At 38.2% G+C, this 25,242-nt stretch overlaps 1 protein-coding gene across 1 annotated transcript in view; it reads right to left on the bottom strand.

Moving 5' to 3' along the window:
• DNAAF9 (dynein axonemal assembly factor 9) overlaps positions 1-25,242 on the bottom strand; it is a 78,624-nt gene that overhangs the window by 5,751 nt on the left and 47,631 nt on the right. Inside the window, exons 23-36 of the mRNA XM_050895478.1 lie at positions 21,898-21,986; positions 21,564-21,662; positions 21,181-21,298; positions 18,619-18,707; positions 17,128-17,286; positions 12,986-13,111; positions 10,958-10,995; positions 5,852-5,987; positions 5,403-5,489; positions 4,171-4,277; positions 3,402-3,476; positions 3,036-3,238; positions 1,188-1,253; positions 443-536 (exon numbers count right to left, since the gene is read on the bottom strand). Of these exons, the coding sequence (XP_050751435.1) occupies positions 443-536; positions 1,188-1,253; positions 3,036-3,238; positions 3,402-3,476; positions 4,171-4,277; positions 5,403-5,489; positions 5,852-5,987; positions 10,958-10,995; positions 12,986-13,111; positions 17,128-17,286; positions 18,619-18,707; positions 21,181-21,298; positions 21,564-21,662; positions 21,898-21,986 (1,486 nt within the window). The remainder of the gene's footprint in view (positions 1-442; positions 537-1,187; positions 1,254-3,035; positions 3,239-3,401; positions 3,477-4,170; positions 4,278-5,402; positions 5,490-5,851; positions 5,988-10,957; positions 10,996-12,985; positions 13,112-17,127; positions 17,287-18,618; positions 18,708-21,180; positions 21,299-21,563; positions 21,663-21,897; positions 21,987-25,242) is intronic.

Raw genomic sequence — 25,242 nt, 5'->3', positions numbered from 1 at the left:
CCTAAACCAACCCTGATTGTTTTTACTTGAGTGTGTGCACGCACATGCATGCACACAAAATTGCATTTATTTGGAAGTTTTATCAGTCATGACCAGGCATTAAGCAATATTACAGCACTATTTGGTTTGAAAAATATTTCTTTGACAAGCTGTGGTCCATAAATTATTCTCTGCGTGAGCTCATGTACAGTTTTGGGATTGTTTTGTTGGTTCTATTCTGCTGCTTAGATCATATCTCTGAAAAAGTGTTTTAACAGTAAGCTTTAAGTGGCAAGTAGCCATGCACAGATTTAAGGAACAAAACTTTTCATTTCATATTACCACCTGCAAATCGAACTGGCTCTTCACCATATCATCTGCTTTGACAGTCTACATTACAGATTTGCATAGCCTGTTGCCTTCCTAAAACCTTCACCAAAAAACCCCACATTTTAAAGGATACATGGATGGTAATCCATTTTGTCACCAAAAAAATTCACAAATTGAGTCCCGTTGTAAAAATAACCAGCTGGAAGTGGATCCAAGTGGCGTTTCACCTACGTTAAGAAAGAATATACCGTACGTTAAACATTTAAAACTCAAAACTGCTTAGAGACAGTCCTAACAAACTTAAATAGATCAAAGAAAAATTCCTTCTGCTGAACTTAACAGCCAGGGAGGAAGGTATGGCTCCTGGCTATAAAGGAGCGCTCTGAAAAAAACAGTATGACAAATGACATCTATATGGACTAGGGGAGTTAGGTACAGCGACACTAATCATAGCCATGCCAAGCTCTTAGGAATCCAACTCCAGAGGTAGCACTTACAACCTAAAGGTAGTTGATGAGGGCAGGATTAGGCATTTGAGATCCTAATTTGCAAGTGACAACCTGCACAGCACAGAACAGGGAGAAAAGACGGGGAAAGACCGTTACAGTAACCACAAGCGTATGCTTGTCCAACATCTTACACCTCTCCCTACTTTTCACAGCTAACTTGAAGCTCTGAGATAACACCAAGATTTATATCTCAAATCCCTCCTGGACGGCCTCAGTTGTGTTTCAAGTACATCAAAAGACAGTAAGTGCCGTAATAATTTATTGCTCAGCACACTTGTTATGGCAGGTATGGGAGGTGCTCTATCACACAAATGGATATTTAAGAAAATCAGCCAAAAGAAGGGCTTGCTATTAATTGCTTCTACTTACGTGAATGTTTTTTATTTCCTGAAGGGTGAGCATTCCTCTGGTTTTCAGGGCTTTCCTCTGAGGTTTCTGCATGAAGAATTAGACCCCAGTTATATAGCTATTGAGTGACAATGTGATACTACAGTTTAGTTACGTTAAAACAAACCCAAAAAACAAAAAAAACCAAACCAAAAAACCAAGCCAAAACACAAAACAGAAAAGTTCTTTCTTGAAAGTGGGGATAACAGTAGTGAAATCTATGATCACACGCTATCATGCTCAAGCCCAGCACAGAAGTACTCCTTTTAGAAGCATGTATTTTAAAAATTGATTTCTAGACAGAATTATTCAATTATATTAAGGCACTCACAACTACGTCCTGAAAACAAAGTAAAAATTAAGTTATCTTACATAAAGCACCGGTAGAAATGACAAATTCTAAAAGTATTTTAAACACCACAATTTAAATACAGCGTTACTGCAAAAACCGAAAAAACTGGCACAGGAACAGAAAAACAATCTAGGTTTTAGTCTGAAAAGTTTTATAATTAATTTCTTTCATGCAGCATGCAGTAACTCTCAGAACTATCTGAAACCCTAAATTAGCCATGACTAGTAAGAGTGTACAAAGACTATTTGCAGACTTGAACTACTCAAAGAGGAAGCACTTCACACTGGAGACAGCATTTAAGTTCCAATTTTTCATAAAATTAAAATAGTATTCCATAGAGTGCTTTCTTCCATGTCAAAAGCATTTGTCTCCATATATTACCCATGTGATATGTACAGAGCACTAGATATCATCACAGAAAATGTATACTTCCCTGCAGTAACACAACCTGCTAGGAGAACAGAGGTGAGAACCTGAAGATCCTTAGAAACAGCTCCAACAACGGTCTGCAGGAAGCTTTTTTTCCCTTCCTACACAACTTTTTAGAGATACTATGCAAATCCTAAGCCATAAAGAAGTAACCATGAGTATTTTTAACTAACAAATGTTCCAAAATGGGCATCACGAAAGGGCATAGTTGGAACTACAGGCTCAGGTTCCAACTAGAGTGCTAAAATATGCAATTTGTACGGTTGAACAGTTTCTGTCCAAGTATATTTCTGAATTAAGCCTCCAGACTCACTTCCTTAGACCTTGATGCGCGCCCTGGCAAAAGTAATACCTGCTGGTATTACTTGGTTATGTAGCAGCAAACTGTCTTGTCCTGCACTCCCGGTCAGGTCGTGCCAGTCACTGGGTGAAGTTAGCAAGACACCACAACTGCAAAATGTGCCTTCTAGGCTTCTTACGATGTGCATATTCCCTGTTGCCTACTCCAACTTCTATTGCATAGGCAGGTCAGCCATGCAGAAATACATGAAGTCTTACGTAGCTGTACACTCGACAAATTAAGCAAGACAAAATGGAAAAAAACCAAACCAAAACAAAACCCTCCATTTCAGTGGATTACTTCCAAGGAGGTTTAATTTAGTGAATCAAAACAGGTTTTCAGCTTTGCAGTGTTCAGGTACTTCAAGAAGATTTATTTCATACTACACTTTAGCTTTTGGCAATCATGTCTCAGCTAAATCATCTTGTGTTTATTCTGGACATACTCCATTTGCTCAAGCGTTCAAGAGCAGATCAATCCATGAATAAGCTGTAGCAGATATTGAAACAATACACAAATTACAACACGCATTTGCAAACTGTTAGTCCTCTTTCTGAAATACATTTACACCCTGGAATGCTAATACCTTGGTAGAAGAGAAAGGAGATTTAAAAAAAAAAAGGTTTCATTGAGACACTCGGACTCCTCCTTTTGTTGTTAAGAGATGCCAAACAGATCACACTGAACAAAAGTAAACATGCCCACGAACCTGTTTTGCAGTTTCTCTGAGCCAGTCTTTTATATCCTCTTCCTTAAGAGAGCAGCCAATGAACACAAGGAAGCACTCCTGTTGACTACTGCAATCTCTGTTATCGCTTCTTGAATCAGGAGGAGTTGGCCCCTCCTGAACAGGCACAAGGCTTAGTGAATTAGATGATGTGTTGTGACAGACTTCAATCACTTTATCGGAATCTAACAAGGAGAAGATGGAAGAAAGAAAAGTCCTGATAATTGCTGATCTAATTTAACATCAACACATTGGTGTAGACGGAATACAGTACATAAAAAAAGTTTTGAAATACATATACATGCAGTGCAATCACAAGACAACGTGTAAGTAGTAATTTGCCCTTACCTGAAAACTTAACTTTGCCCATGATGTGATAAATGTTTCCAGAAAAAGGACTTGGCTTGAGCAATGACTTAATTGCTGTTTGAAACAGAAGACAAACAGATTATCTCACTTATTTTCCTTCTCCTTGGTGTAGCTTCTGGTCAGACCTATGCTACAGGTCTCTAATCCACATCCTAGCGCTTCACGGGAAAAAGCTGCAGTGTCCCCCAGAGCCCCACTACGTAACATTTCTATATGTTCTCATTTCTTTGCTATGGGGTAGGTGGGAAATAACATGTGTTTGGCATAATGAACGCTTACAGTGTGTGTGGAAAGTAAAATGGTGCTCCTTAACACTGTTTTGCTAAGGAAAGAAGGAAAGGCATGATTATATATCTACTCTAGTAGCCTAACACAGAGTTGCGCCTATTTTCTAGTAACTACAAAGAATTATTTGGCATAAAAAGTAGAAGCTAATGGTCACTTGTAAACTGTATTTCGACACTACTAAATAAACATAAAAAGCAAACATATGAAGATAAGTGTCTCAGTCTCTAGAAACCAAAAATTAAATTAGATTTTCATCTGAACAAAATCATAGGTCAATTTTCCAGAGCAGACACTAAAGAAGATAATTTACTGTACTTTAAGGAAGGAAAGCTGAATTTTCAATTAAAAGTTTACTTCAGCAGTAATTAAATAACTGTGCTACGTCAGTGCCTTCCTTCCCCTCTGTTCCTCAGTATTTCAAACTTGAATTTAAATCCAGTCAGTCAAAGTTCATTTGTACCTTTACATTTGGTCACAAATCGTGTTTTTTCTAGAGGACGATTAAACCATACACAGATCTGAACCATTGGAGGGAAGACAGACCCAGCTCCATATTTGCCTTCATACCTTAAGACAAAAACAAACACAGACCTTCAAGATACAGAAAACACACACGCTTGTGCTCTTCATCTAACAAACTTCTTAAAAGGAACATCTATTATTTCACCACAGGTAAGCCTTGCTCATAGGAAGAAAAATACTAAGCTTTCTTCTCTAAGACATCCATGAAAATGTGATATTAACAGTATTAGGTTGTTCAAAGCGCTCAGGACTCCTTTTGAGGCTCTTCCTGATGCAATTTTTTTTCTTACATACTACCTACATAATATTCTTGCATACTATCATCAAATAGATTAACAGTTGTCCAAAAGTTTTAAATATTCTCTTTTCCTGCTTTCTCTCTCTCCCTTTGGCTCCATACAATCCACAAGCAGCTCTGACATCCCAAGCTTTGTGCCAGTTTACTTTAGGAGCCTTACTTGCATTCCATTTAGAGCAAGAATTATGAATAAAAAGGTAATACATACATACAGGACTGGCAAGGTATGGTAAATAAATCGTGCTTCCAGCACTATAAACCTAACTAGAAAACAGTCAGCCAGGAGTTATAATGGCTGACAGGTTTACATTTTCTGCCAAATAGGTGCAGCACAGATAACTGCAACAAGATGTGTAAAGAACCCTGAACCATGAAAAATATCACTCAGTATTAAATGGAAAGCTTGGTACCATGTATTATTGTGCCCTTAGCCTCTGCCAAGACTGTCAATAAGGTTGCTGGTTTTTATGAATAATTGTTCTGCTAATAGCTAGACTGACATAGCAAGTTCATTCCAGTAAGGCTGAATAGCTGTCAAAATGAAATTACTCCAGTCATTATTGACCTCACCCATCCCAATCCTTCCCAGCTTATTCCCAGAGGGTTCTTTTCTATTCTTCTGAAAAGCAACAGTAATCTTGCCATTGATTTAAATGGTGTCCAGAAAGGATCCTTTTCCCCATAAAAGGACAGCAATCGTGTATCTACTAAGAATACTCATCAGCTCTCTTTTAAAAATGATTTACAAAGCTATTGTCTGTTCCAAATGAGTAGTCTTGAAAAAAAAAAAAAAAAAATTAAGTTAGTGAGACTTTTTAATCTTCAAGTTAATTAGAAAACTAGTTTTAATATTTCTCAGTCTAGATACTTGCCAGCCAGGATACATTAAATATCGAGCTCTCATCATCTGAGGATTTGAAAAACTGCTTTCTGAGAGAATTAATTCAATATCCTCATTCCTATAAAGAGATAAAGATGAAGATTTTTAATTTTATAAGTTCAATAAAATGGCCACTATCTGTATGCTACTTACATAAAACAGAACGTGTTAGTCACAGTAAAATTAAGAGTATTTTTCCCCTTAGTATGACAGTAACAGTAACATAAGTCATACTCTGCAGACAAAACCATACATTTCCTAATCCCTATATTTATATGACCATAAATGTAAAGGGAAGATGCCTTTTGCATGACAAGCCATTAAGAAAACTCTGCATCTCCTTTGTATAAGTTACCAGAGTGAAACAAGAGAATACAAGTTCCTAAGTGCATGTGTCCCACCTGCCAAAAGTGACAAATACTGGACGGTGATTAACGTTACCTAGTTACAACTCCATTTTCTGCCAAGATGAATGAAACAGCAGGATTTGCCGCTCGGATAAGGCTCTGCAGTTGCATAAGGAGTGGATGCTTCTGCTCTGTAGCATGACTTGTGAAAACCACATTACTCACTAGTCCTGTGTAAGGAAATCAGAGAAGTTTACAGAAGTCAGGTATGCAACAGTGACTAACAAACGATTAAGTGATATAACAGCCATTCTTTTATTTTCCTTCCATCTCACTACATTAATGTTATAAAAGAGAAAAAAATAACAAGAAAAAACAACCAAGCTTCTGTTAGATGAAAGGTTCCTTGCAATTTAGACTCAATTAATCAAAAGAATCAATTAATTAAAAGAATAAATTCATATGAGAATCAATTTGAGAAGGACTAGTTTAATAAAAAACACTAACGTTTAAAGCCTCTTGGCAACTTCAATGTGTAAAAAGATAGGCTAATCAGCTAAAAATCAGTATTTTAGACTTTCACAGTTGCCACTTCCAAAAACAAGAGAAGGGTTTGGCTTTTGGGGTTTTTTTTTTGTCTCTGTTTTTAAAGAAAGACCCTGAAATGGTATTCAGACAGCAAGTCTGAACCCACAAGGAATCAAAAAAGGTAACAGAGAAAAACAATGGGATAACTATTTGTCCTGAGCCCCAATTCCCAAAAAGACTCAGCTGTGTCATCAGAAAAGCAATTCCTTTTTCAGACTTAACAGTCTCCCTTCGCCTTGCACCTAGTGCCACCAATTTCACTGAAGAAACGGTTACTCTTCTTAAGCAAAAATTTTCCAAGATTTGAAGATGGCAACACAGTCTTCATGTTATACCTGCTGTCTTGCCAGGTGTAAGACAAGTTTCATGTTAAATGAGAACCAACTGCTGCTACTGCAGATGCCTCTGAAGGCAATCAGAAATAACACACCAACGATCACAGCCGTCAAGCCTTGGGCACTGGAAGGGATCTCATTAAGGAAAAAATGCGCGATGACATATCGCACTTACAGTCCGACTAATTTCAGTGTTATAGGATCTCTGCTTTCCAATTATATCAAGGAAGTGTTACATCAGAATGAATTTCAGCCCAGTTCCTCGAAGAGATTGCAGTGCCAACTCTTCGGCACTCCCTAGAATGTCAGTATTGTCCAGAACGTGTAAGGAATGCTATTTCTTTGCTCAAGGTGTGCAGCTCATTTCAGACACTTTCCTGTGACTACAAGTAGAGTGTAAGACAGAACAGCGAACTCTCAAACATCCATGAACATCTGAACCAGGATGCATTTCCCCTGCCCTCAACTCATCGCTATTTAAAGCGGAAAATGTAATGAAGCTCACACCATGATCTGCTGCTTACAGTTATTCCTGATCTGTCATTAAAGTACACTAATCCTTGCAGAGGCTTCTTTACACAGAAATTTCTATACCAGATGTTTCTGGGGTACTTACATTATACCATATGTTCCCAGTCACTGTTACTTGCATCACTGACCCTTTCAAGCTAGAATTTTAATAATAGCCCAAGCAAATTTCCATCATTAGTATTTCTCTTGTTTTAATCTCCCACAGAAGTTTCCACTCCAATTTCAGAAACATCTACGTTTGCTCCAATACACAGAGAGATGGGGGGTGGGGGAAGAACAGCAAGCACGCTTAGAAATTTAGGTCACACGCATGCTTAAAATTATTATGTAGATCATGCAATTAAGATGAAAAGTATGAATAAGCTAATCAACAACCACCACATTGTAGGTGTGCTAGTGTGCTACGCACAGTTGGTTTTCTTTCTTAATATCCCCAAACTCGATATTGATTTAAAAGTCAACTTTTTAATTAAAAACATAGTTATACTTTCTGTGAAGCTGGCACAGAACAATAAAAAGGCTGTGTAACATAAATGCTATGAAGAATACATTACAGTTAGAAGCACTATGCCTTGGAGAGAATAGGTAATTGTCAAGGACTAAGCTGGCAAAGCTTAAAGTTAAGAAAAAGACTCAAGGAATGAAATACCTAGCAAATCAGAAACCTATACATCTTCTCTCATGCTCATCACCCATCCTCTTTCTCCATCAATCTCTGCTTCATTTGCGCCTGTCTAAGGGGAACAGCTTTCGGGCGCTAGCTGTCATTCTTGCTTGTAAACTCCCACGCAACCTTGGAAATAACAGAAGACTGCTCAGAGCCCGGGGAACCTGCAAGCTTTGGCTCCGCACACACCTATGCATAGATCTTGTAGGTGCCACTATCGCACAAAAATTGGCCCTGTGTTAGCAGGCAACGGTCCACGATACTGAACTGACCAACAGGTAGTGTGATCCAGAAGAAAAATAGCTTCCTGAGAACTGGAAGATGCCTACACAGTTTTAGTAACAAATCATTTTGACCTTTTTTATTTGAATTGTCACTGCCATCTCTGTTTCTATTGCATTTTGAAGACCACCCAGTTTTGTTTAATTCCTTATTAATGCATCCATCTAAAGAAAAAAAAAAAGCTTTGCAGCCTGGGGAATAGCATGTTCAATAGAAGCAGTAAAGAAACAGGGATAGATTAAAAATACATATGCTTTACAAAAATAATGGATCCTCTTTGCTCCCAAACGTACAACGGGCATGTTTAACAACAGTGATGTCTTAACCTGTAAAACAACTTCATGTACAACACAAGAGATGCCAATGTGCCCTTAGACTAGCAAAGTGTCATCTTACAGCTTCTGTGCAAGAAAGAAAGAAAAAAAAAAAAAAAGGCAGGCATATTTGGAAGGAGTGAGACAAAACGAAATTACAGTACACAGATGGTGGCAAGTTTTTTTTTTTTTAAAGTTTAAACAAGTATGCAAGGGAGAGACAAAGCAAAACTGCTAATGTTGGTCACTCTGCTCAAGGCTTTATCAGTTCTCCCTGATCCTCAGCCATTTCTGTTAGTCTTGTGGCTTTCCAAACAGAAAGTGTCACTCATGTAAAATGATGTCATGCTGCTAACATGCATAGGTACTCCTTCATTACAGAGAAAGCCACACAACAGAAGAGACCCGGAAAGCAGCAGCGAAAGGCTAACCCTACTCACTCCCAAAAATTTGCAGGATAGTTCTGTGGACAAGGTAAGTAGCCAAAGGCCTAATTAATTCCTACTTGCCTATACCCATACTTGTCTTTTCTTATATCCGCAAGTTTCTGTTTTCAGATTTGTACAACGCCCAGGACGACACTGTCTTGACCCACTGATGCTACATTAACACAAACAATAATACTGGGGTGCATGACAGACAAAAAAAGTAGGACAAATACCTCTCAAAGTGAACATCTCATTAAACATTGCTATTGTTGCACCAGAAATGAATTCTCAGTTACGCAGAAGTAAATTCTCTTAAATACATGTGATACAATTCTGCATTTGTCTGGAAAATTTAAGAGTGTACCACACCTCAGTTCAAAGCATACTTTTCCTCTTAAAACTTTTTAAACAAAAATTGCCCCTATTCATGTGAAACAATTTGCTTTACACGAATAGACCTCTAGGCTATCTAATGTCACATTTTGTATCTGAAAAGTAGATGCCAAAACCTTGCAACGGGCAGAAATAATTCGCTGCCAGAAGAACATTCTTCTAACCTCGAGTATTTTTCCTTCTTTCAGTGTTTGGACCATAGGAAAATCAGCTATACTTGTCCTAAGCGTTTTCTAGTTCCTCCTTGAACAATGACAAATTCTCACCCCATCACGTCTGTACAACTGCACTTTAAAAAAAGATAGCTTTGAGTATTTTTTTTTTTAATTCTGTCATAAAACAAAAAGGCATGCTGGCACTCTTAACTTCTCAGTAGTTATTGATACTTCGTTATATTCTTAATTCTTAACATTCTTCTGCTCTTCTTTCAACCATGGCTATAATCACAATAGTTATCTACTGGTCAGTTCCCCAATTTGTAGCACCAACATTTTTCTCCAAATAAGAATAAAATACTGATTTATACAATAGCACCTACACACTTTCCAGCTTGTTCACAACTTCATTCTTTTGGGTCCTTTTGGATTTCATTCTTTTGGGCTCCTTTCACACATGAATAAGAGGTGGCATGATTCTGGCAGCAAAACAGAGCTCTACAGAGTCTAAATAGTCACAAGAAGAGTGCAGCATCCTACTCTGACAACTGCGTTTAAATACAAACACAAAAATTACAGTCCTGCAGTTCACTTGGGAAGACACGAGCGCAAGATCAGAAAGTCATGCTGCAGTAACTGTGGTCTGACAGCAACTTAAAAAAAAAATAATAATCTCAACTGTTATTGTTCTACCCAATTTCAGACTGAGCTTATAGTCTGCCTAAAATAAAGATTATCTGACTGGAGAGATCTGTTCTCACATATACACACACCACATGTACTGGTCTTAATGTGTAAATCAGCTATACAACTGTTAAAAAAAACTGTAAAGGTGCTATAGCCAAATTTGCTTCTGCTCTTGAAACTTAAAGAACTTATTTGACAGTAGGTCAGGAAGGATGGTGTCCCATTTACGCCAACAGCTGCTCTAAGTTCTAAGCCTGACAAGGACAATGCATTTCAGAGTCAGGATATAAAACTGAATATACAGGTAAGAAACAGTTCTTTTTCAAGTGAGCTTTTTGGTCTGCTGCAATGTCAAATGAGCCCTGCAAGGATCCTCCGCACTGCATTAAGAGGAGGATATGGGGAACAAGGAAACCAGCTCATTTCTCCCTTTCTAAAATAGCAGAAGAGAGAGCTCCATTTCCTCACGTCTCCCCAAAAGAGGATGGAACTCAAATCCAATCCATTTTGCTCCTAAATTAACAACACAGCACGAGTTACAACAGTTCAAGGTAAGCAGTTTAACTCATGGTCTTAGGAAACCCGTCCTCCAGATGAGGACAACCAGAATGCATCATGCTCCATATTCTTACATCTTCTCCAGGCGCCCATGGTGTTTAATAATGCAGGCAGAGAGAGATTGTCTGTTCTGCACAGATGGTTCTTACCTCCAAGAGTTTATCATGATCCTTTGACTACACGCATTTACAGTGTATTTATTTGGCCATATGGCTCAGCTACTTGTTCTGTATAGCTCGAAGTCAAGAAAAGTGACACATACCTTGTGAACACTGGTCCAAGAACTTGGGAAAAAGAAGCCTAAAAAAACCAGAAGTTTGTATATCAAGAATGGATATTAAGTAAAGCATTTACATTCATTTGGACACTGACAGCTAGAGTCTTACTATCCGACCCATTTTCATGTTTCCTTTCTTCAATCCATGTAATTGGAACATCCCTATAGGTTATGTCTTTCAGGAATTCTTCCCCAAAAATTAGTTTTGTAGAAGGTTTTAATTCTTTAATGGATTTAAGAGCTAATTCCCACCACGCAATCTATGCTGTATTCTAGGAAATCAGAAAGGCTTCAATATTACTTTAATTCCTATTTAAACAATAGGAATTTTAAGCTTGCCCTAAAGAATTGTGCCTTCCAAACACAGTGGGAACTCTTGATGGAAAGATTGTATGTACTTAATGCTTTCTGTACATATCGTACCAATTTCTGGTATTGTGTCAGACGAGTGACGATTAAAAAAAGCTCCAGAGGAAAGATAGTACTTTATCTGTTCCCCTTCAACTACCTCTCCGCTGCCCTGGCTTACTATTCAACACGGGGAAGAGCTCCATCCTAGGCTCATGAAAGAGCTAGATCTCTACAGTAATGAACTTTGAGACAGGAAAGGGTTTTGATTTTCTTGACTGCAAAAGTTTCAAGTCAGACATTAAAATCATTCTTCTCGATTCACACAGTGAAATCGCCAGAGCTTCCCAACTGAAAGATTTGTCATCGGCAGTACGTGGCTACTTGGTAAATTCTTATCAGAAGAAACTTCAAAGCAAGACACAAATAGTCTACAGCGTAGGCTAAGCCTCTTCCTTCAATTGCTACTGCACTTCAGGAGACAAACAATGTTCGTCAAAGGATTGCAGGCTACTGCTGCTATAAATACTACTCAGTACCGTGACCAGTAACGCATTAGTAAGTTTTAAAAAAACCTACGAATGGAACTTGTCTTTCCTATAATTATGGAAAGAACAAGTTGAAACAGCACTCCAGCATCAATTCACCAATATTTTATGTAGTCTTTATTATTTATTTACAATCTTTGTCACGGAGACAAAAAGAAGCAGTAAGGTAATGTCTATTGATTGCCTAGTGTAAAGCACAAGAAGCGTATTGGTTAGTGTTTTAAAAACAGCTAGGAAGTTTAAGGACTGCATTTTTATAAAATGATTACGCAGTTCACCTCTAAGCTGCGATGCACAGATTTTTATCACAAATAGCGGCAATGCTAAGAACTCTGAAAATTGTACCTGCTTTAATTTACTTTTATCAAATTATCAATTATGCAAGGCATAATTGCAAAATTTAAGTATTACAATTTTACAGATAGGTCTGTGAAATTAGTTCCATGTTTGAAGTGCCAAGCACATATATATACTATGAAACAGCAACCATACCACACTATTTTAAAATGTCAGCGACTTGGCTTTGCTACCGTTTCCTCCCCACCCTGCCTCTGCAGTAACCCAGGATATCAGATTTTAATACTTGCAGTGCTTTTGCTTCCGTGCTTTGTCATTCTCTTCAACAAAATTTGGGACTGCTTCCCGTAAGTTCCGTATTTTAAATCTGTAAAGTCTTCATTTCATATCCAAAAATAGTGACACAATCAATAACCCAAACTGAGATGCACGTCTCAATTTTTAGTCACGCTCACAAAAAGATTGTAAGAAAAAATGATTTAAAAAGCACACAACAGGACAGTTGACTGTCCAGATTTTACAAAGTCCTTAGCCAGAGTATATGTATTTAAGCAGTATGCTAATGACAATCTTTGTTTATTCTCCCACAAGCTAAACTTTTATTAATAATATATATAATTATATACCTAGTGGAAACCAAGTGTCATCATTATAAACCAAACAGCACTTCAAAGTTCATCCAAGATGGATTACCTAGCAGTTTTATTAGATTTAAGACAGTTCAATGGCATTTGACCATCATATATCTCTAATTATTATAAAAGTGATCTCAAACTTACATATCTATTTTCAAACTAGTAAAAATATCTTAAAAGCATACCTATGTTCCATATAACAACTCAGTGGCTCTACACAAGTATTAACTGCTCCAATGATGAAAGAAGACTTCACATCTGGGTCAGGATGAGTTTGCAGAGCCTGTACAACATCAATAACGTCAGTATATCTGTAAGAAAACAAAATGAAATATGGTTTCAGAGAAACAGAATGACACATTTCAACACCTAGTAAGAAATCAATTGCTTGCAAGAAGGTTAGATTTCTAAAAATGCCTACCAGAATAGTTATAAACCAGTTCAAATCTTGGCAAATCCAGAGAAATGAAGCTGACTGCAAGTAACATTAGAAATAAATTATTGACAACTACAGAGAAAAGCAGTATAAACTTTGCACTGAACAACTGCAAAGTCCGGCTTTCAGGAAGCCCAAAAAGCATAATGTAATACAAGCATGTTATGCCTACTGCCAAGCATATTAAGCACTAAGTATGACTGAAGTAAAAAACAGAAATTAAAAAGCAACACCTCTCACTTATCAGCATTCAATTTAAGCATGCTTCTATAATTAACGCATCCATTTTTTTCTCAGTGCTCCAGCCACTGCTGTATTATACTTCTGTATGATAGCAAAGTTTAGGTGAACCTAAGTTTTTATTCCAGGTGGTTATTTCTTAGCCAGTTACAATCTCCTCTCAAAACTGTACTGTCATTTATCAAGTTAATGGATTATTTAGAGAACTCCAGCTACTTTAAAGCTGTCTATACCAACACTCAACTACCCAGAAAGAATGGAAAACCTATAACTAGCCATTCCTGAAGCCAGTGCTGCTACCAGAGTATCAGTTATTTTGCGTATCACTGGACTTTATACCACTCCTACTAACTTCAAGAAAAAAAAAAATCTGACTCTAACATCGAAAAAAATTATGCTTTTTAGCACTATCAGAATGGACCATAATGAAGAAAACGCTGCGCTCCATATATATACCCTTAGTGTAAAAGATGAAAGGTTTTGGTAGCCTGGGAACCAAAACCATTCCGGTCAGGTTAGAGTAGCACTTCCCTCACGCTAGTTTATGTTACCTGCTAATGACTCAGAAACAGTCAGCAAACATACTGCAGACGATACTGGTTCTCAAATGCTACACTTGAGATGGAAATGTCAAACTGAGATGGCTCAGAGTCTTCACCTTTATTCCACAAGAAAACCGGCATCTATCTGAAACACGTTAATCAGTCTTACTTCAATATCGTCCACCGTATCAAGTGAATAGCAGATTTTTGACAGTCTGCTTTCTGCTAGTAGTTTTAGAGGTCATAATCATAGAATAGTTTGGGTTGGAAGGGACCTTTAAAGGTCATCTAGTCCAACCACCCGCAGGGAGCAGGGACATCTTCAACTAGACCAGGTTGCTCAGAGCCCCCTCCAACCTGACCTTGAATGTTCCCAGGGATGGGGCATCTCCCACCTCTCTGGGCAACCTGTGCCAGTGTCTCACCACCCTCATTGTAAAAAATTTCTTCCTTGTATCTAGCCTGAATCTCCCCTCTTTCAGTTTAAAACCCTTACCCCTTGTCCTATCGCAAAAGGCCCTGCTAAAAAGTTTGTCCCCACCTTTCTTATAGGCCACCTTTAAAGTACTGAAAAGCCACAATAAGGTCTGCCTGGAGCCTTCTCTTCTCCAGGCTGAACAATCCCAACTCTCTCAGCCCTTCCTCATAGGAGAGGTGTTCCTCTGATCATTTTTGCTGCCTCCTCCGGACCCGCTCCAACAGGTCCATGTCTTTCCTGTGCTGAGGACCCCAGAGCTGAACGCAGTACTGCAGGTGGGGTCTCACGAGAGCCGAGTAGATGGGCAGAATCCCCTCCCTCGACCTGCCGGTCACGCTTCTTGTGATGCAGCCCAGTATACGGTTGGCTTTCTGGGCTGCAAGTGCACATTGCTGGTGCACACTGACCTTCTTTTTCTGGCTGACATACCTATAGAAGCCCTTCTTATTATTCTTTGCATCCCTTGCCAAGTTCAGCTCCATCCGCACCTTGGCCCTCCTGACCCCATCCCTACACAACCAGGCAGTGTCCCTATACTCTTCCCAGGATACCTGTCCCTGCTTCCACTGCCTGTGCATTTCCGACTTGCCCTTTAGTTTGACCAGCAGATCTCGACTCAGTCATGCCTGTCACTTGCCTTCCTTTCCTGATTTCTCACACACGGGGATCGAGAGCTCGTGCTGTATGGAAAGCATCCTTAATGATCTGCCAGCTCTGTTCTGCTCCTTGTCCCTGAGGGCAGTTTCCCAGAGGGTCCTATTGTCTAACTCCTTGAACAGCTGGAATTTTGCTTTCCTAATTCAGGGTCCTGACTTTACTCTTTGCCTGACCCATATCCCTCAGGACTGCGAACTCCACCAGTGTGTGATCACTGCAGCCCACGCTGCCTCCAATCTTGACATCACCGATTAGCTCACTTGCGTTGGTGACCATCAGGTCCAGTATCGCATCCCCTCTGGTAGGGCTGTCTATTACCTGGCTTAAGAAGTTATCCTCAATGCATTCCAGGAGTCTCCCGGATTGCCTACAGCTCGCTGTGCTACTTTTCCAGCAGATGTCGGGGTGCCTGAAGTCCCCCAGCAGGACGAGAGCCTGCGAGCTCTTTATGGAGCCTTTCATTCTGAAGTACAGAGACTTAGAACATAGCATATGAGAAGTGATGTGCAAAAATTGCACAAATATTTATTTGGATAGCAACTCACATGCATGCAATATTGCCTCTCTCTCTTCTTGTCTTTTATCAACTGGAACTTTGAAAGTTTGTGTCACATTTTTTGTAGCTAATACTGCCAAAGAATCAAAGCAAAGACTACCAAAAATACAAAGAAAAAGCAAGCATCTATGCACACAAAGATGCTAAATACTTGCAAAAAAGCAAAGATTGGTTCTTATGCTCACTGTAGCACACTCATTCTCGGTTTAAAAAAAATTCAGTAAGAGTCACAGTAGCTTAGGCTTTTAAGTTTCTATTTGAAGGAAAAAATGTTGCAAATTGAATGGACCATTTAATTATGGAAACTATGAATTTATTTATTAAAGATTCTCTAGCACTCACCGATCTTTCAAAAGTTTAAGGTACCGTAAGCACTTGAGAGATATAATTATAGTCTTTATAAGTCACACCATATCACACTTCCTAAAATTAATTTCTATTCTGAAGCAACTCAAATTAAAATTTACCAAAATGCGTTCAGTCATCTAAAGCCTTAAAGACAACAGATCTTCCTCTGAAAGAAATAGGGAGGTGCTCCACCCCCATTTGTCATCAAAACAGTTTCAACGTTTTAGCAAACTTTCAAAGAAAATTATACATGAAAGGTAGGGTGAGAACTCAGCTAACATGCTTTTCTGCATTCTGTAAATAGTTGTGCATTTATTCCGTGGGGTTTTTTTGTTTTGTTATCAGCAAAATACAAGTCTGTTGGGAAAAAGTAGCAATAATTCATTTGTGTAGTAACAGGGACTACAACACGCAACACTCCCTCTATATATTAAGATAATGCTACAGCAGGTAATATTCAGTAATATTCACCTGCAGCTGTGGAGTGCAACTGGCAACACAATCTCAAGTTGTCTGTGCTCTATTGCTCCCATCTAAATCTACGGCTTTAAAGACAGACAACCAGTACTCCAGCAGTCCTTCAAGACAGATAACCAGCATGAAGAAGACTCAGCAGCCTCTGAAGGACAAGTACTTCTCTATCTAGGACCTCGGGGGGGGGGCAATGGGAACAAAACAAACCACACGCAGCTGCACCAATAAATAAAGCACCATTTAACGACAGTCTAAGATGCAGCTGGAAAGGGCAAGAAAAATTCTTTTGAGAAGCCAAAAATCACAGTCAATCTCCTGAACAGGGAAGATGAACCAAATGCAGGCCATCCTTCCTTTTGATTGAAGGAAGACTTTGGACACCATTGTTTCAAAGGAGTAACAAGCAATAAAATTAACAGGTTGCAGAAAAGCTGAGTTTGGTACATACATAAAAGAGAATTAACAGAGTATCACACTTTAGCACAGAAATATGACTGCTACAGAGTGATGGGAAAGTTGAAAAACGCCTTGGAAATAGGAAGGGAACAGAAAATCCCTTATTCTATGCAACAGTTCAAACAGTTTCAAACATTTACCCTTGCAAGACCACTAAGAGACGCTTGTTCTTTTTAGCGTAAGCGGACTGACGGACACTGTGGTTTTGCTGAGCCTCCAGGACACTGGAGAGGTAACGCTGGAAGTGGGTTGCACTGAAACATTCAGGACTATCCATAGTTTGCCGATAAACTATCCACCTAAACAACAGAAAACAAGGAAAGAAGTTAATGTTCTATGACATAATATTTCTGTTTTCTTTTTATTTTGAACCAACAGACCAAAAATAAATTTGACAAGCTCTAAGTTTCCACATCTCTCATACCACATGGGAAAGAGGAATTTGGCTTTCTATCATTTCCAGCATAAGCATATTCTTTACATTACTGCCAAAAGATTTTGTGTTTTTCTGTTGTTGTTTTTTTAATAAAACAATGCTCAACAGCTTCTTCAAAGCAGCACATCATATGAGTAATTCTGATCTTTGTTAGTGAGGCAGTAAACAAAAATTATATGAATCCAATTCAAAAGACTCTGGATATGAAAATATTTCACTGCAAAAATAAAAAGTAACAATGACATTTGCAGGAAAATATGATGAAATTTATTATTACAGAACATTCAAAAGTCACCTTACATGTTTGCCCTAAAAACAGAACCACAAAACTGTTCTGAATCAACTTGCTAATATCAAGACACTGAGTTAAAAGTTATATAAAAAACCAGTCCAGAATATTACTAAGATTAAATGCTAAAGGTGTCTGGCTGTAAGGTTTAAAAGGATGAGAATTTCTTTTTTTTATTTTCCAGAAGCTATATCAACATATAGAATGGCAAATTCCTACAGTAGATTTATCTTATTGCCATACAATAGATGGCCTGAATGTATCTCCTGCTATTGTAGAATAGAAACCAGGTCAGATTAAAAACAATGCTGTAGGTTTAACAAAGCACTGCTGTAGTCCTTAACAAAGGACTGTTAGTATAGTCTTTTCTCCAAGAAAAATGCATTTTGGACTCTCTACCACAAGTCAATAAATGGAAGCTCTTCATTTGTTTCCTTCAAGTTGTGACAACTTCCATACTTGCTTAAGGCAGGATTCATTTGGCCCTTCTAAGATTATTCTTAACTATTTGTAGCATCAGTGATAGTTCCAGACACATGTCATAGATCTCCAGTGATACCTGTGGTATTCTTAACATGGAATATCAACAAAAAAAATCTCCTGTGCTATTTTTCTTGTCTAAATGTCTAAAATCTAAGGGCAAACCTACCTGGCGTAACACAGCTAAATGAGATACCTGAAGTAATATACCCTACCCTACAGCGTGCTATGCAGAACTAGTTAAGGAGCCTCATAATAGTTACTAAATTTATTCTTATAACACATCTGTTTACAAATTAGAAACAGGGATATAAAAAAAAAAATAAATAAGTGAAACACTGGTAGTTTCATTTCCTTCACGCTGAGTAGTCCTTTGGTGATTAGTATGACCACTGCTTTGGACTGCAAAACCAGAACTGTACGAACCTTCCATGCTCCTTGTTAAAAGTGACAAGAAAAGCGCACAGATCACTGCAACGACATCCTGGCAGACCAGTTATAATGGTGATAACCACCTAAAACACAGGGAACAGATAAGAAGGGGGGCAACTTGAAGACTAGAAATGAGCTACAACAATTGCACACACATAAGGCTTCTATCTTGATAAAATCTTAAGTCTAAACACAAAATTAAGTGACACTAACCACAGAAACAGCAAGACAGTGTAGAACTGTAATTGTGTTTACTGAATTACTCAGATATGCATCATTTTAGAAAGACGTGTTTTCTCTCGGTTTTCATACCTTAAATACAGCGAAAGGATAATTAACAAATACAGCAAACAGTATTATCAAAACCTTTACATTAAAATCTAGTCTGCAGTATAAGTATTAATGCAAATGTCAGACAAAACACTGCAAGAGACACCAAATAGGTTATGTTTCCTATGACAAAAAGGGTACATTCAAATACATGGAACAGTATTTGAGCAAAATGGTTTAAAAAGTGATGGTGTATGTCAAACAGTCTTGTCAACCACAAAGAGCAACTCTAGGTTTCTGATCCTGAACTGATGTCCTGGTTTCGGCTGGGACGGAGTTAACTTTCTTCTTAGTAGCTGGTACAGTGCTGTGTTTTGGATTTAGTGTGAGAATGATGCTGATAACACGCTGATGGTTTAGTTGTTGCTAAGTAGCGCTTATCCTAAGTGAAGGACTTTTCAGTTTCCCATGCTCTGCCAGCAAGCAGGTGTGCAAGGAGCTGGGAGGGAGCACGGCCGGGGCAGCTGACCCCAACTAGCCAAAGGGGTATTCCATACCATGGAACGTCATGCCCAGTATAGAAACTGGGGGGAGCTGGCCGGGAGGTGCGGATCGCGGCTCGGGAACTAACTGGGCATCGGTCAGCGGGTGGTGAGCAATTGCACTGTGCATCACTGTTTTTTTTTCTCCCCCCCGCCCCCTTTCCTTTTTTTGTTATATTCCTTTTCATTACTATTATTATTATATTTCATTATCACTGTTGTTAGTATTATATTTTACTTTAGTTATTAAACTGTTTTTATCTCAACCCACGAGTTTTACTTTTTTTTTTTCCTTTCCTCCTCCTCACCCCACTGGGAGGGGGCAGCGGCTGCCTGGTGCTGAGTTGCTGGCTGGGGTTAAACCACGACAACCGAGCAAGCTATACACAAAATTTATTCCAGCAAAGCTGCATTTTGAGTAGGATTGGTAAGAGGCTGCACAATAACAGCTCTAACATAGCAACAGCTTTTCTGCATAAAGCACTTCTGTTTCCATTATGTGTATTTCTTGTGGTATTTAGACAGGGATCATAACAAAGAAACACTGAAAAGCAGTCAGAGCATATCTCCAAAGTGTGTGTGCATGTGTATATATTTCCACACTATATACTGGAGTGTGCTACAGAAGTAAGCAAATGAGCTCTGGAGCAAACACAACTAAAACAACTCTCTGTGCCGAACTTGACTTAAGAAATTATGTCACACTGGTAACTAGTCAGCACACTGCGTATCATCCTGCTACTAACAGACAAATTACCGCTTCCAGTTTCTAACTACATGATATTTGAAGACAGCCATCTGCAGAGTGTTTGTATCCTATCCTCAAAATCACTTTCGGATGCTCACAGAAAATGAGTATTCATGATAATAGATATAGAGAAGTAACTCAGAAAAATCAGAGGTACTAAGTTTGCAAGTTTTATAGAATTTGGTATGAACATTATAAAAAGATTTTTCTTTTTCTTTATTTAAACATATACAAAGACAGTAAAACCAACCTTAAAGTCAGATTTAAAAACATTTATAAGGGTTTATTAATTCTTAAATTAAGTGTCAGTATGGTCTCTGAACTAGATCCCAGGAAATAAGTCTGCCACCATATTGCAACAGTCAAAGAAAAAGACTATATTCCTGCTGCTTTGACTTTCTGGCTTACAGCAGATTTCAAATGCTGGAAAGTTACAAGGAAATGTTTTCTCTGAAAATGTTATTTAAAGCACTCCTTAAGTTTGACAATTGTTATTGCCCCTATAGAGAACTGAGTATTCTACAGATAATATCAGCAAATGTTAAATATCATGTGCTACCTCTATGCTATTTAAAGGACTTTTATGTTCCAGAGAACAATTCAGTTAAATTATTCAGCGATTCATAAAAACAAGCTACTGCTTTAGGGCTAACTCTCTCTGGACATTAGAGAAAACTGTTCACTTGAAGATCTACGCCTCATTTTCTGGCTCTATTTTATCAGGCTGAAGGGCCATCAGCACTTCCAAAAGACTGTTTAAATGAAAAAAAAAATTAAGTAATGTAATCAGGAAAACAGGGCAGAGCAATTTATTCTGAGAAACAGATTTGAAGCAAGCTAAGTGTGAACTGCTGGTACCGGAGAAGGCAGCAGAGAGCATGGCTAAACATACATCAGTATTTTACAACACTACTCGCAACAGAACTAATGACAGACAGAATATTTGCTAAATATTCTATACTAGGGATAGGAAGTATTGTTGGGTTGCTTCCTTACCTTATCACTTTCTGCTTTGCTATCAGGAACGATTTCTGACTGTTGCAATAAAATAGGAAGATGTGCTCTCATTATTGGCTCGTGACTGACGCTGCTGACTGTAAAGTGTTGCACAAACCTTTCAAAAACAAAAGTTTTATTTTCTTACAATCAAGACCAAAAGATTTCATTCATATAAATGGCTGGGAAATTACTAAAATAAGATTGTTAAAAGGTCAAACAGAGGCTTCCTAGAGAGGAAATAATTCATCTAAGAATAAAAATATCTAGTGTGAAGACAGAGTTATTAAAGAAGAAATTTTAAGACGAATATTACATATACCAAAATATTTTTGTATTATTTCTGACAAAACTGATCCCTTGAAAACAAAATAATTTCTCACCTCTCTAATTCTGGAAGGGCAGCAGATATTTTCAGCTCCCTGCATCTTTCCCCAGAAGGAAAAGACAATGCATTAAATAGCTTCTGAACACTGGAATGCCTAAAACAAGCAAATTAATTAATTGGTTAGTTAAAGGAGAAACCTAGAAATTTATCTTCTTTAAACCAGATGGCTACATATTAGCTAGTACAAAAAAAATAAAGTGAGTGTTGCACTAAGAATGCAACAATTCCTTTTTGAATCATTATCAAAATCTTCAATGAGTGACAGCATTTTTCCGATTGTAGCACGCAGTTAAGGTATAATTACACTGGAGTAAGTGGCATGAACTTACAGTCTCTTTTGTTCCACAGACAGGAATTCTTCCTGGACAACCCTTAAAGATAATCCTGAGTTTGCCTGGTTTTGCCACGAAGAGAAAACCTGGAACAAACCAGACCTATGCATAAGCGTCACTATTTTGCAAAACGTGTTTTGAATTTGTTTAGGAATTGTTTTTGTTCACCTAAAAAAAATACATGCATTTTAACTAACCATTAAATATTTAATATTACTGGTTTTGCTGCAAGAATTCAAAATATGGAAGAAGTCTCCACAGGTCAGATTTTGTAAGCTTCTCTTTGGGTAGACTGCTTTAAGAAGTAACTTTACTGAAATGGTCTAGTTTTCCCCCCATCTTCATAGCTGGGGAAAAAATCCTGGGAAAAAAATTTACCCACCAAAGTTACAGTACCATTCACATGTATCTTCTAGTCATAGGGTGCTTCACTGATAAAAATGCTAGGTATTTATAGTCCAACAGCAGGAACTGAATTAATACAAGTCTCCTTTAAGTAGTATTGTAATTTTCATGAAGTAAGATTGCAGCAATCATTGCTAGACATTTAAGAAAAACTCTGTTCCTTCGCAAAAGAAAAAGGAGCCCTTCGTTTCTCTAGGGAACAGTGTTTTGGCTCGCATCCTACTGCCCTAGCCAAGTCAAATTAATATGAATGGCACTCTAAACCTAGAAATCAGATTCAGATGAATCACACAGTCACTTAAGTGTTCGGTATTTCCCTTCTTTTAATAAGTAAAGGCAACAGCCATTGTCATTTTTCACAATAATTTGCTGCAAGACAAAACAACTGGGGGGAAAGACTGCTTTCCATTAACAAATCAGCATCCTAAACACTAGAGTACTGAGATAAAAAACATCAAAATAAAATAAACTTTTGATATTAACAAAGACAATATTGCTTGTGTAGAAGGATCCACGCAACCAAACAAATAACCACTTCAAAACACATATAAGAGACTAAGGAAAATGCCTTCAAGGGATGGAAAGAAGGACTGGTCAACAGAAAATTGTATTCTTTAGAAATCAAAGGGCTAGGGATAAAGTGAAAACATAGGTCAGGCTGAGACAGAACTCAATGGAAATAAATCGGTCCTTTTTGTATAACTTAATGAACATCTAAAAAAGAGCTGCTATGGCATTAGAGAAGGTGAAGAAAACCAGAGAAATCAATACATCCCAACACCTAAGCAAATTTTCCTCCCCTACCAATTACAGTGAGGACGTGAAAGGTACTGTCCTGTCTTCACAGGATCTGCAAACCAGATTCCAGTTCTGTGTGCTCAAAATCTTGCAACCGTCTCAGCTACAAGGAATTTAATACACCCAGATCTGGAGGAACGGGTCATTGCCATTCCCTGTTTCAAGGAGGCTTGGCATAATTAAAGCATAGGTCCAGTAAGCGAGGTATCATGCCATATAACTGTAGAAGAGTAAAACTACTACCTACATTTTAGTGAATCTTTGTAACTACAGGTCTGTAGAATGACTACTATGTCTGTGCGACTTCAACGGCATGCAGACTTTTAGAAAAAACTTTGGAGGAAATCAATAAATACCTGAAGGTAATTACTAACAAAATACAATAATATGTTTCCATGGTTTACACAATCAGGTACACTACATCTTATGACTAGTTTTCGTTCATGAGATCACATCTTCAAGACAAAAGACATGTTTCATCTACTTGAACTTGAGCAAAGCAACTGATATGGTGCCAGATGAGAAACTGTTGAACTGCAGAAACTGAAACTCAGTATAGAACTGTTTGGCAAAAAGCTAACTCAGAGGAGGACAGGAATAAAAAGCACCGAAAAAAAAGCAGCAGAAGGCTGGGGACATTCACCAGCAGAGTTGCTTAGGGAATGCCCCGTGACACCCTTTGCAATGAATTTGGCATAGACTGAAGTGAACTGTCAGCATTTTGGGGAACCAGGTTGGGAGACAGTCTGCACAGCACTGAGATGCTTCACAGAAAAATAGATCTAACTCTTAGAATGGAAGAAACAGAAAGAAAAATAGGAGGAAGGTAAGTACGAATGCAAGAATGAGCACACAAACATTTCTAGAATCAGCTAGAGTATCAGTGGGTAGCAAAAGAGAAAGGACCTGAAGGAGTTTCTCAAAAAATGAGCACAATCTGTTAATTCAAGGCAGCAGTGAAAAGTAAAGGCAAACCAAGGGTACCTCTGAACATTTTCAGAAGAGAGAACTATTATTGCCTCTGTACTAGAAACAAATACCCTCATCTCAGATACTACACACAGTTTAGATATCTACAGCCAAAAAACAGATCAAAAGAAAAGCATTACAACGATCAGAGGAAAAGAGAACTTTTTATGAGCAGAGATTAAAAAGGATCTGGTTTTATTTTATTAGGCCAAATAAGCCAGAAAGAATAGGTCCAAAGTTTCTGAACACCTCAAGGATGTCCGCTGGTAGAGCAAAAGAAAAAAACCAGATATAAAAGTAGACCTAATAAAATAGGCTGAAAATTCAAAAACAAAACAAACAAAATATTCCCAACCACTCACATAGTGGAACAGTGGGAGGAATCTAAACACTTAAGATAAAAGGAGGAGAAATTTTATGGTAACATTAATACTACCAGTGGGGACTACTCACTGAGCTAGGTGGTCTTTTCCAGTCCAGTGTTATGATCGCATACTAAAACCCTTGTGAAGTCCTAAAATCTCCAGGCTCATTTCCTCAAAAGTGCTATTGTTATAAAGTTTTGTTTATTAAAAGCCTCTGCATTACAATGCATGAAGCCAACCTACTCAGAGAATAATACAATGCCATATGGGATACTTAAAGACTTCAACAAAACTTCCCTAAGGATCACGATCCAAATGTGTCTAACCACAAAAAAAACACAATAGAACCTCTGCCACTACATACAATTGCTGTAGCCAATTATACACCAGTGCTACATTAAAATGCAACTACTAGAAAACAAGCTTTTAGAGCACTCACTGGCTTCAGAAGACAAAATGAAAGCATATGGTGAGCATTAAACTTAACAAGCAACACAATCACCAGAAATGCATACATAAGTCAAAGTTTCTCACACATGCAAGGTCCTAAGATCAGGAGCAATAATGCTCCTGGGAAGGAGTGGGAAGATCTACATGGCAGGGCAGTCCACTCCATGACAATCTCGAGTCTGCAAGGCAGATGCCATAGGTCACACAGAGAATCAGAGTTTCTGGTTGGAAGAGAGCCTCTGGAGGTCTCCAGACCCACCTCGTGCTCAAAGCAGAACTACTGCTGGCAGTACAGATCAGATCAGCCATGACTTTGTCCAGCCAGTTTTTCAAAATCTTCAAAAGGTGGGAGATT

Source organism: Gymnogyps californianus, chromosome 4, assembly GCF_018139145.2.
Source record: "Gymnogyps californianus isolate 813 chromosome 4, ASM1813914v2, whole genome shotgun sequence".
NCBI classification, from domain to species: Eukaryota; Metazoa; Chordata; class Aves; order Accipitriformes; family Cathartidae; genus Gymnogyps; species Gymnogyps californianus.
Note: the sequence above shows the minus strand (reverse complement) of the source record. Positions and strands in the feature narration are given on the sequence as shown.